Source organism: Otolemur garnettii, unplaced genomic scaffold, assembly GCF_000181295.1.
Source record: "Otolemur garnettii isolate 467f Iridium unplaced genomic scaffold, OtoGar3 scaffold00142, whole genome shotgun sequence".
Classification (NCBI taxonomy): domain Eukaryota; kingdom Metazoa; phylum Chordata; class Mammalia; order Primates; family Galagidae; genus Otolemur; species Otolemur garnettii.
Window position 1 is genome coordinate 2,054,052 of NW_003852537.1, and position 12,511 is coordinate 2,066,562.

Here is a 12,511-nt window from a genome sequence, read left to right on the forward strand (position 1 = left end):
TTTTTTTTTTTTTTTTTGCAGTTTTCGGCCGGGGCTGGGTTTGAACCTGCCACCTCCGGCATTTGGGGCCGGCTCCCTATTCCTTTGAGCCACAGACACTGCCCCATTATGAGTTTTTTAGTTAACACAAATTGTACTGTGTATGGATAGGGTTTCTGAGGTTCTAGAAATGGCTTGTAAAGTGGTTGTTAATTCTTGTCCTAAAAGTTTCCTTCCCTCTATGGTTGACTTGCATTGTATTAAGAATAAGAGGATTTAATGTCCTAGAATCTTTTTGTATACTTTGAATGGATCTGTGGGTTTATATGAAGTTGGACAATAAAGTTTGCGAACTCATCCTAAAAAAAGTACTATATATCTCATTGGTGAATACCACTACGTTTGCCTTTAAAGTACTCCCCATAGCTATATAGTGACCATAATGATATTCAGCAGTGAGGTATGTAGCACTTTTTCTAGGATGAGTTTGTGAACTTAATTGTCACACCGTCATACAACAGTAGCTCTGATGGCCATTCCAGAAAAAGAGCTCCAAAATTTCTTAAAGGGTGGACGAGGCACTGATGTCAATGCATTGCTTCCCAAGGGGACTACCTTGAAGGTGACTGGTAGTAATGTTCAACAGTGAGGTATGTAGCAGTTTTTAGAGACTGAGTTCACGAACTTAATTGACCTCATAAGTAGTCCCTTTTTGCAAACTAGTATTCTACATTAAACCTTACTGGTGGGAACTTATGAATCATATGTCATTATCTTATGGAACTATTACAGTATAGTAAATCTCTATTTTGAGATTATTATTATCACATGGTTATCTACATGCTGTTTATATAACTGGTTGTAGTTCTTTTTCCTAGCCAACGGAGATGAGTACATGTGTGCGCTTATTGAATGCCTGTTACATGTTACATGGAATATAGAGCCAACAACATTATTTTATAAGGCTTCTTAATTAGATAAAATGTCAGTGATATATCATAACTCAGAAATACAAAATGAGTTTGCATGTTCTTTCCAGGTATGTTGGGAAAACTGATTCTATAACCATCAGTGTGTGGAACCACAAGAAAATTCACAAGAAACAGGGAGCCGGTTTTCTGGGTTGCGTGCGGTTACTTTCCAATGCCATCAGCAGATTAAAAGATACTGGATGTAAGACCCAAACATTTTTTTCTGCCGTTTAATGCAAATGAAGAAAGCTTAGGCATTTTTCTTTTTTTTTGAATGCTGAATACAGAATTCTTTCCTTCCTCCCTAGTTAACATTCTTTGGGTTAAGTTTTGAATTGTTTGTTTGCAGACCAGCGTTTGGATCTATGCAAACTAAATCCCTCAGATACTGATGCAGTTCGTGGCCAAATAGTGGGTAAGAACTTTCTCGTCTGTATAAAGAGATGCTTTTACAGAACTTAATATTCAGCTCTTCATTGCTGAGAAAACACACAAGCACTGACAGTGCTGACATACTTCAAAGGATAAACCACATACTGGGGCCATCTCTTCAGCATTAAAAAAATTTTGTCTTATGTAGCTTTTATTATTTTTTTAATTTTATTTATTTATTTATTTATTTATTTATTTTGAGACAGAATTTCACCTTGTTGCCAGAATGTCGTGGCATCACAGCTCCCAGCAACCTCAAACTCTTGGGTTCTAGCGAGTCTGTTGCCTCAGCCTCCAAAGTAGCTGGGACTACAGGCACCTTATTATTTTATTTAATTCCCTTCCCCCAGTAATTTAGAGTTAAAATGACTTGAGTACAGAAAGATTTTTATGGTTATAATTTTAAATGTAATTTTAATTATCACATTGATGGACAATGACTTTGTCCTTGTATTATCCCAGGGTAGATGATAAGAATGGTGACCACATATACAAGAGTTGGTAAAATAGTTTCTTCTGGAAAACCCATCATATAGGTAAAAAGCAAAGATGATTTGCGAAGAGTTCCATATAATATGACTTGTGGAGTCACAGGCTTATGGTATTTAGAATGAAAAATTAAAATGTGGTAAAATTACAGAGTGTTGATTAGAGGTAATCTTTCACATTGTATGAATTGCAAGGAATCAAAGAAAACAGTGTCCTGACAATACACTGGAATAATTTTATGTGGTAACATTACAGAGTGTTGATTAGAGGTAATCTTTCAGACTGTATGAATTACAAGGAATCAAAGAAAACAGTGTCCTGACAATACACTAGAATAATTTTATGACTCCAAATTTTTTAAGTATTGTCTTATGTAGACTCGAACCAAGATAAATGAGCAGTGGATATTCATTCTGGACACAATAATAATGAGGAAGTTCTTCACTTAGTACTTTCCTGCTTGTGATTTCTTCTTTTTCTTTGTGGAGGGATGTGCCAGGGAAGAAAGCCAACTGAAAACAACTTTGTAAATGTCTTATTCATAGTGGAGATAGATAATAAATATTTAGATTCATCTAGACTTTGTAGATACTAAAAGGTTCTCTATGTCCTTATGAAATCTAAGTCAAAAATTTTTTTTAAAAATAAGGTACTTGGCTCGGCACCTGTGGCTCAACCGGCTAGGGCGCCAGCCACGTACACCTAAGGTGGCGGGTTCGAATCCCCAGCCCGGACCCGCCAAACAACAATGACGGCTGCAACCAAAAAATAGCCGGGCGTTGTGGCGGGCGCCTGTGGTCCCAGCTACTTGGGAGGCGGATGCAGGAGACTCGCTTGAGCCCAGGAGTTGGAGGTTGCTGTGAGCTGTAATGCCACGGCACTCTATCCAGGGGGACAGCTTGAGGCTCTGTCTCAAAAAAAAAAAAAAAAATAAGGTACCTTAGAGGGGCTGAATGTTAAATTATTATTGTTATGGAGTCCATGAGAAATGCGCCCTTTTCTGCTCCTGGTTTCCAAAGAGTATGCCAAGTGGTAGGTGGTGGGAAGCAGCTACTGGAGTAAGATGCTTCATCTTTGAAGGTGGAGGAGTATATGTGTGTCTGTGTACATATGCCTCTTCATTCTTAGGATATCGTACATAAATTAGAATTTACAATGGCTCACTGTATTATAATTGTATAAAACACTGCTGGAGTTTAACGCAAGCCATTCTTCTGTTTTAGTAAGTTTACAGACTCGAGACAGAATAGGCACTGGTGGCCCAGTGGTGGACTGCAGAGGACTGTTAGAAAATGAAGGGTACGTAAAACTGTGTGATGCATGCTGAGTTGTCTGCTGCCTTAGCCTCTGATCATTATGACCAGGCAGTGGGTTTGAGGGAGCAGTTTGTTGTGCTAGTTTCTCAGTCTTATGTAGATATTTTATAATTTTCAATCTAAGAGATTGAATCTAGGAGAATCTAAAGAATCCTAGAGAATCCTTAGAATCTAAAGAATCTAAGAGATTCTTTAAAATGTATTTCCTATTAAGGTAAATTGTCTTCAAAATTGCTTAAAGACTGATGTTTGGAAAGTACTTGGTTAAGGCATTGTGGTATCTTGTATAACCAATAGTTCCATTATAGAGTAAAATAACAAGGAAAGTGGACTATTTCAGGCAGCACCTGTGGCTCATAGAGTAGGGTGCTGGCCCCATATACCAAGGGTGGCAGATTCAAACTCCGCCCTGGCCAAACTGCAACAAAAAAAATAGCCGGCTATTGTGGCGGGTGCCTGTAGTCCCAGCTACTTGGGAGGCTGAGGCAAGAGACTCACCTAAGCCCAAGAGTTAGAGGTTGCTGTGAGCTGTGATGGTACAGCACCTACCGAGGGTGACAAAGTGAAACTCTGTCTCTAAAAATAAGAAGAAGAAGAAGAAAGTGGACTATTTGGATTTGATTTTAAATCAAGAAAAATGAAACCTCATTTCATGAGTTCCTTATTTTACAAGGCTAGTTTTTCCAGTCATTCCACTCTACCCTGCGGTGGCCTTGATGATGCTTTAAATATGGCTCCCTTTGGCCACCTCTTTCTCTTGAAAGAGTTTGTCTTTCTTTTTGAATGAGACTTGATGAATTTTACAAAACCAAGCCCTTGGAATACTCTAAATTGTTAAAGGAAAGCAAAATGGGCATGTGCCATGTTGGCTGGGTCTCTGAGTGCTGGGCTGGTGCTGTCATGCCTATTTGCCCTTCTCCCTCTCAGAACTGTGTATGAGGACTCAGGGCCGGGAAGGCCGCTTAGCTGCTTCATGGAGGAACCAGCCCCTTACACAGACAGTACTGGTGCTGCTGCTGGTGGAGGGAATTGCAGGTTTGTGGAGTCCCCAAGTCAAGATCAAAGACTTCAGGCACAGCGACTTCGAAATCCTGAGGTGCGAGGTTCATTACAGACACCTCAGAACCGACCGCATGGCCACCAGTCACCAGAACTGCCAGAAGGCTATGGTGAGAGAATTAATCCTGTCATGGCTAGTGTCTCCTGCAGTGTTTCAGAGACCTTTTATTTTTTGAACTTTTCTTAGTTATTAGCATGTGGCATAAATGCTGATGTGTGTGTGGTTATGCCATTTGCTGGTTGTGACAGTGTAAAGATAGCTGGAAAAAGATGGCAATAAATCTTGCTGTTCATGAGTTTTCAGAAAGTGCTCCCAGTTTAGAAATCATGTAAAAATCTTAGGCAAATGAATACCAAAGAGCACTATGATGCCAAGTAGGCTAGATGACAGTATTTGCAGTGTCTAGAAAGGGCAGTATGAGGTCCTAGTGAGAGTGGTCATTTAATAACCTCAGAGAGAAGAATTACAAAGAAAGGGGAATGTGAGTTAGATATGGCAGAGAACACAATAAGAGCCTGGAGAATTAGTTGCAAACTCTCTTAGGAAATGAATTTATCTAATTGTATCCCCTCATTTCTTGTGCAGAACAAAGAACAACAGTACAAGGACAAGTTTACTTTTTGCACACACAGACTGGAGTTAGCACATGGCATGACCCCAGGATACCAAGGTAGGTTTTCTAAAGTGCACACCATCAAAACTAGTTTTCCAGCTTTGACTTGAAAAGCCAATACCCTTCAAGATAATGTTGCTCTCATTTTAAATTAAAAATATTGATGAATGGGCCAGGCATGGTGGCTCATACCTGTAATCCTAGGACTCTAGGACTCTCTGGGAGGATGAGGCAGGTGGATTATTTGAGCTCAGGAGTTTGAAACTAGCCTGAGAAAAAGCAAGACCCCATCTCTACTACAAATAAGAAAACTAGCTGGGTGTTGTAGTGGGCATTTGTAGTTCTAGCTACTTGGGAGGCTAAGGCAAAGAGGATCACTTGAGCCCAAGAATTTGAGGTTGCTGTGAGCTATGATGCCATAGCACTCTACCTAGGGCGACTGAGTGAGATTCTGTCTCAAAAAAACAAAAACAATTGATGAATGAAATGATATGTTGCCTGGGATTTGCTTCAGATAAGTTGGGGTGGGGGTGAATAGGGATATGTTTGAAACAGGATTGACCAGGAATTTATAATTATTGAAGTTAGTTACATGGCAATTCATTATGGTCTCTCTCTAGTTTTTTATGTGCTTAAAATTTTCCATAATAAAAAGTTTAAAAAGGAAATATAAAGACTCTATTACCCTTTCTCTCTTCTACTTTACTGTCCCTATTGCCTCAGTCCCTTGGGGACCATTCCTGGGGGAGATGAAGCTTTTCTATACGAATTTCTTCTACAAGGCCATACATCTGAGCCCAGGTCAGAGAGACCCCCACCCCACCCTGTAACAGAGTTAAGTTTCTTTTTTGCTTTGCTTTGCTTTTTTCTTTTAGAATAGCATTACTACCTAATAAGATTTTTAGTAATGCTCATTTCCTTTTGATTCATAATTTGTTTCATCTGAGAATAAGCTTCCTGTCTTTGATTTTCCAAGTCTATGTTAAAATTATGATTTAGTATCTATAATTAGAATGGAAATATTACCTGCAAATGAATGAGGTGTCTCTTTAGTACTTACTGTATGAAACAGCAGGCTTTAGTGTTAATTAGAAAAGCATCTTGGTCAGTAATGCTGTGCTCTCATCTGACTATGGATTATATTGAAATAATTCATCAAGAGCCTAGAATTTAAAATACTTGCTTAATAAGAAGCCGACTTGAAAGTAAGAATGCCTCATCCTGATGCAACTGTTTAGAATTGTCAAGTTTTGAATGCATTTTAATGCATCTCTCTCAGCCTTGAAAAACTTGATGCCATCTGGGAGCTTTTCAGTGAAGAAACCTTTCTGACCTTGAGCATTTAATTTAACTTGTGAGCTCAAATAGTTTTCTGACAGCACTAAGATATTTCCTACTATTTGGGCCCTCTGTCATATAAAAAATGGTGTTCCTCAGGTAGACCCTGTTCTTAACATGGTTATAAGCTCTGAAAGCTCCATTTTTACCTGTCAGATGTTGCTGCTATTTGCAGCAGAGGCCTGGACTGAGTGGGGTTTGGCGTAAGTAGCATCATGACTGTCCATGTTGGCAGAATGGGGACACAGACGCTTTGCTAAGGGACCTCTGTGGCTCCTGTTGGTGAATTGTTGGTCTTATTTCTCCATACCCAGTTGGACAAACCTTTCTGTATCTTCCATTTTGGTAGAGACCTTAACAGTGTGAATTGTGATGAACTTGGACCACTGCCACCAGGTTGGGAAGTCAGAAGCACAGTTTCTGGGAGAATATATTTTGTAGATCATAATAACCGAACTACCCAGTTTACAGATCCGAGGTTACACCACATCATGAAGTAAGCCTTAAAGAAACATTTTGTTGACTTTTTTCGTTTATAATTTAATGGTTTTTTGTACTAATATTTTTCTTAACATATCTATTGCACTGTTTGTTGAATAATAAGCATCAACCAAATAATGGTAAATATTTGGTGGACAATTGCATATTTGAAACTCTTAAATTAGTCCTGAAAAGTACTAAAGCCATATGTTGTTGCTACCCTTTTCTTACTTACAACCAGTTTCTCATTAAAGAGGCTTCCTCAGGCAGCACTCTAATAACATGTGTGACCCTTAGACTGAGAAGCAAGGTTTTTCCTTAGTGCCTATGCCCCATGCTCTGGAAGGGCGAGTCATTGAGACTGCTGCTTGCTGAGCCTGTCCATGAGCTGTCATTATTGGAAACTCAGAACTGGGAATTGTCTTGGGTCCCATACTAAGTGTTTCAGGTTTATTGTGTTCTCAAAACAAAACATCCCACATAGCTTTCATAACTTACCATTCTATGCGGCATTAGTGACAAATGCCACTTTGGCACTCTACTAGTCCTTGTTCTTTTATTTTAATGAAATTTAGCTCCTACTAAGTGGGCTTAGAAATCTCTTAGTGACAAAAATGAGGAGTGGTTATCATCAGATGTCACTGCAGCTGTTTGCTCCTGTGCATGTTGCCTCTCTCTGCTGTTATCTCCTTTTACATTTCCCCCATTAACTCCATTCTAACTGTGAGGTGCATCTAATGATGTGAATGTGATAGATGTATGATAAATGACATCAATTTCTCTTTGTAGTAATACCATACAAGATAGGTGGTTACTTGGAATTATGATATTGCCTTTATTATATCCTAGACCTATATTTTGGCTAATGGTGACTATCAGTAATTTTTCCACAGCTAGGGACATATTTATGTCATCAGGGAAACAAATTCTACCAGAAGTTGTGTGCATTGAACTCTCCCCCAGTTCCTGATGTGTGGGCATTGTTCATAGCTGCCTCAGCAGTGGCTTTTGGAATGATTTTATGCTTCTCTTCTTCTTAAGTCACCAGTGCCAACTCAAGGAGCCCAGCCAGCCGCTGCCCCTGCCTAGCGAAGGCTCTCTGGAAGATGAGGAACTTCCTGCCCAGAGATACGAACGAGATTTAGTCCAGAAACTAAAGGTCCTCAGACATGAATTATCACTTCAGCAGCCCCAAGCTGGACATTGCCGAATTGAAGTATCCAGAGAAGAAATATTTGAGGTATAGAATCCAGTGCCTCTGACTGTCAGGCATAGACTGTTTAGCCCTCTTAAGAAACAAGTGAGGCAGCTCGGCACCTGTGGCTCAAGTGGCTAAGGCATCAGCCACATACACTGAAGGTGGCAGGTTCAAATCCAGCCCGGGCCCGCCAAACAACAATGATGGCTGCAACCAAAAAATAGCCAGGCGTTGTGGTGGGCACCTGTGGTCCCAGCTACTTGGGAGATGGAGGCAGGAGACTCGCTTGAGCCCAGGAGTTGGAGATTGCTGTAAGCTGTGATGCCACGGCACTCTACCCAGGGGGATAGCTTGAGGCTCTGTCTCAAAAAAAAGAAAGAAAGAAAGAAAGAAACAAGGGAGGCTATTCAGCCAAAGCTTCACTTCTAAGTGAACTCCTTTGTCTAAAAGGGGGTACTTCAGATGAACTGGTCTGTGGGTGGTTTCTATATTTCAGTGAGCAGAAACTGATTTCATTACTAAGTGAACTACAGGGTTTAGTAGGACTAAAGCCTGGGTAGAGAGAGAGAGATAGAGAGCTATAATCCCTCCTTTGGTGAAAGTTTAAACACTAGATAACTTTTGAGGCAAGAAGCAAGAGGTTCATACAGAAACTGGTACTTAATCATAGTGGGAACCCACTTACCTGCATCACACAGGGTATATATTCCTGCACCTTTCCCTCAGACCAAGTAATCCCCTTCCTGTCCCCGTGCATGCTAGCAGTCCCCAACCTTTTTGGCCCCAGGGTCCAGTTTAATGGAGGACAGTTTTTCCACAGACCTGAGTGGAGTAGGGTGATTCAAGTGTATTACATCTCCCCTCCATTCATCAGACTTTAGATTCTCATAAGGAGCGCAGCTTGGCTCCCTCGCATGCACAGATTACAGCAGGGCTCGTGCTCTTATGAGAATCTAATGCCACTGCTGATCTGACAGGAGGTAGAGTTCAAGCGGTAACACAAGTGGCTATAAACACAGATGAGGCTTTGCTCACAAGCCTGCCACTCTCTTCCTGCTGTGCAATCCAGTTCCTTTACCATTCCATGGCCCAGGGATTGGGGACCGGAGTGTAATGGCACTCCTCAGAGCAGCACAGTGGCTGGTGGCTACCCTGCCATCTCCCAGGAGAACAGGAGTAGTAGGTGGCTCTGGGAGGGCTCTGCTCTTATGCTGCTCCCCTGTAGGAGCAGGTCCCTAAACATACTGAGCTTAGGAAAGATGATCATAAGTTATAACCTCTACTGTATTTGGGCAAATTGTACCCTCCTTTGTGGAGACATTGGTAGAAATGATCACCTGAGATGGGGCAAGAAGTGAGCACAGATTCTCACTGGGCTATAGCTACAGAGGGAGCCCTGGGAGGCCATGTGCCTTCTCCCCAGCAAGGGCTGGGCCTGAGTGGTAGACAAGTGGATCAGCTGCTGTGCCCAGTTTTAGCCACTGAGCAGTCTTTACTGGTTGCCATAGAAGAGAGCTGACTTACTGACATTTTATAGCCAGATCATTTTTCCACCCCCCCTTGAGATGCTAGAGTTTGAATTGCATTAAATTTAAAGCATGAAAAAAAATTCTTAAGTGCATCATCATGCAAACATCTATAGACATTTAGCTATGTCCACTTAAAATGCTGAATCTGAGGGAACATTAAGCTGGCCACATTTTCCATCTTTGGGTAAGGTACTTTATGTTTTTCTTAAAACCCCATCTTGCATTTCAACTCAGTGGGAAATGGTGTAAAAACAGGCTCAGAATTTTTTAATATTCAGACACTAATGTCATCTTCATTTTGATTAAATTACATAATTGTTTATAGGGTACACTGAAATTATATAAGTAGAGAAAGTCAACTCTAGTGAGATTTGTCCTTAAGTCCTTAGTGTTGTACTGAAGATGGAGATAATACGTTTTGTTTAAGTGTATTGTCACCTGGCACCATGTGTCTCTGAGAGAGAACTGTGGGAGGAAAGAGGATAGAATATCCAGATGAAGCAGCCAAATAGACATTCAGAATAGGAATCATGGGACTATGACATGGGAATGAGTGCTCATTTTTAATTAGACTCCATTATCAATAAGCTTTAAACTTTTTATACCTTGAATAATAAGAAATGTCCTCTCTGAAGCTATAATTTTGATACATAGGAGTCTTATCGCCAGATAATGAAGATGCGACCAAAAGACTTGAAAAAGCGACTAATGGTGAAATTCCGTGGAGAAGAAGGTTTGGATTATGGTGGAGTGGCAAGGTGAGGTCCTGATTTATTCAACCTCTCTGCTGTGGGGATTTCAGCATAACTGTACAAGTCTTTTCCAAGAGAAAAGTCATCACTGAGCATACCTGGTCAAGGCCAGTGCTGGCTTAACTTTGGAATGGGCAGGGCTCAAGTTCTGGCTTTAGCCAGCTTTCCAAGGATAAGAATTCCTTGCTCTAGGGCAGTGCCTGTGGCTCAGTGAGTAGGGCGCCAGCCCCATATACTGAAGGTGGTGGGTTCAAACCTGGCCCCGGCCGAACTGCAACAAAAAAATAGCCAGGTGTTGTGGCGGGCGCCTGTAGTCCCAGCTACTTGGGAGGCTGAGGCAAGAGAATCGCCTAAGCCCAGGAGTTGGAGGTTGCTGTGAGCTGTGACACCACGGAACTCTACCAAGGGTGACAAAGTAAAACTCTATCTCTAATAAATTTTAAAAAAATAAAAAAGAATTCCTTACTCTTGCTTCCATCTTCCATAACCTCTCAGAATATACATGATCATCACCATTAATGACTTCTTGTAAAGACAGAATTAACCTTTACACTAAGCCCCTTCTTCATCTATCATGTCTGACCTGAAACATGAAGGACCTGCCACTGAAATTATTCTGAAATTAATATAGGAGGTAGCCTTGCTTTCCTCATTAGAGATTTTCTTCAGGGCAGTGGGCAGTAGGATAGGAGGGCAGTTTACATTTGTGTCAAAGGAATTTTCTAAAATAAAAATTTGAAATTTTAGTCAAACTAATTCAAGCAAATAATATTAAAAAAAAAAAAACAGAATTGAATACAACAATGAAAAGCCACTATTTCCCATCCTTCCTTTTTTCACCTTTGAGACAACTATTTTCTTATGTCTTCTAGCTATTTCTTCTAATATGTGTGTTTATATCACTCAATTTATCAAATTCAAATTATTATCTCATGATTTAATGATTTATGGTCATAGACACAAGATAGGCTAGATCTAATTAATATTCTCTGCTCCAGTTTAGTAATATCAGTCTTTTCAGTTCTTTGGTTGTTTGTCATTATGTAATGTGCTTTCACTTTTTTTTTTAATAAGTCAACTAGATATATTATCTCCAACCACATTTTCATAAGAAAAGGATATTGACACTTGTAACTTTCCCTTGAGTATTCCTTCTACCTATTGAAATCTGTCATCTGCAATATTACTTTTATGTAAGCAAGATTGAAGATTTACATTCTGTTCTACCTATTATTTGTAAGGGTTGAATAGTAATACATTATTTGTATTATTATGGCAATGAAAATATCATCCACTAAGGAGTTAAGTAGTATTCTATAATTCATCTTTTTGAACAAATTTTAATTTTTTTTGTTTTTAAAACTAGATTTTATTGGCCAGGCATAGTGGCTCATGCTTGTAATCCTAGCACTCTGAGAGGTCAGGAATTCAAGACCATCCTGAGCAAGAATGAGATTTTTTTCTCTACTTAACTAGAAATATTAGCTGGGCATTGTGGTGATGCCTGGAGTCCCAGCTACTAGGAGCCTGAGGCAGGAAGATCACTTGAGCCCATGAGTTTAAGGTTGCAGTGAGCTAGGCTGATGCCAGTGCACTCTACCCAGGGCATTAGAGTGAGGCTGTCTCAAAAAAGCAAAACAAGAACAACAATAAAACCACTATGACTTATTGTCCCCTTAAACTTTGAAGTCCTCCAGGATATTCCAGGACGCTGTTACATGTTATATCTTTGGATAACTTCCCCACATGCCTCCATTTTGGAGCTGCTGTCCAGCCTGGCAATGATTCTGTACCTCTTGTGCACCTGGTTGTCATGAGGTATCTCTATTTTTAGGGGGGGGGACATGTCCCATAATGTCCTCTTTCTTACTTATTCCCTTGCTTGGTGGGGGGGCATGTCCCATAATGGGGACATGCTTGCTTGGGGGGGGGGCATGTCCCATAATGTCTTCTTTCTTACTTATTCCCTTGCTTGGTGGGGGTGGGGGGATGTCCCGTAATGTCCTCTTTCTTACTTATTTCCTTGTGTCACTGTCACCCCATAATGGGCATGTGGTGAGATGTTTTGCTTTCTTGTCTGCAGCTCCCAACTGACTCAAACCGCATGTGGTCAGAAATTTTGTCTGATTAACAGCTGAATCCCTAGTTCCTAGAAAAGTACCTGATATGTGGTGAGCACTCAGCTCTATAAGTATGTACTGAATGAATGAATTTTACTTTTCAGCAATTTCTTCTCCTCCATTTCCTTTCTTTGGTCGTTCTGAAATGGCTGATACTCAGCTATTGGATTCCCTGAATTGATCCTCTGTGTTGTTGATCTTTTTTACAACACTCCCCCCCCCACACACACACAC

At 40.4% G+C, this 12,511-nt stretch overlaps 1 protein-coding gene across 6 annotated transcripts in view; it reads left to right on the plus strand.

Moving 5' to 3' along the window:
- The window catches only part of SMURF1 (SMAD specific E3 ubiquitin protein ligase 1), a 115,811-nt gene that overhangs the window by 88,270 nt on the left and 15,030 nt on the right, over positions 1-12,511 (plus strand). For 4 of the 6 annotated variants that reach the window (XM_023518587.1, XM_003798887.3, XM_023518589.1 and 1 more), the window contains exons 4-12: positions 1,019-1,152; positions 1,300-1,365; positions 3,095-3,170; positions 4,115-4,356; positions 4,833-4,917; positions 5,584-5,661; positions 6,548-6,694; positions 7,720-7,918; positions 10,060-10,163. In XM_023518587.1, coding sequence (XP_023374355.1) covers positions 1,019-1,152; positions 1,300-1,365; positions 3,095-3,170; positions 4,115-4,356; positions 4,833-4,917; positions 5,584-5,661; positions 6,548-6,694; positions 7,720-7,918; positions 10,060-10,163 — 1,131 coding nt within the window. The remainder of the gene's footprint in view (positions 1-1,018; positions 1,153-1,299; positions 1,366-3,094; positions 3,171-4,114; positions 4,357-4,832; positions 4,918-5,583; positions 5,662-6,547; positions 6,695-7,719; positions 7,919-10,059; positions 10,164-12,511) is intronic. The other 2 variants (XM_003798888.3, XM_023518590.1) reach the window with 1 other exon arrangement.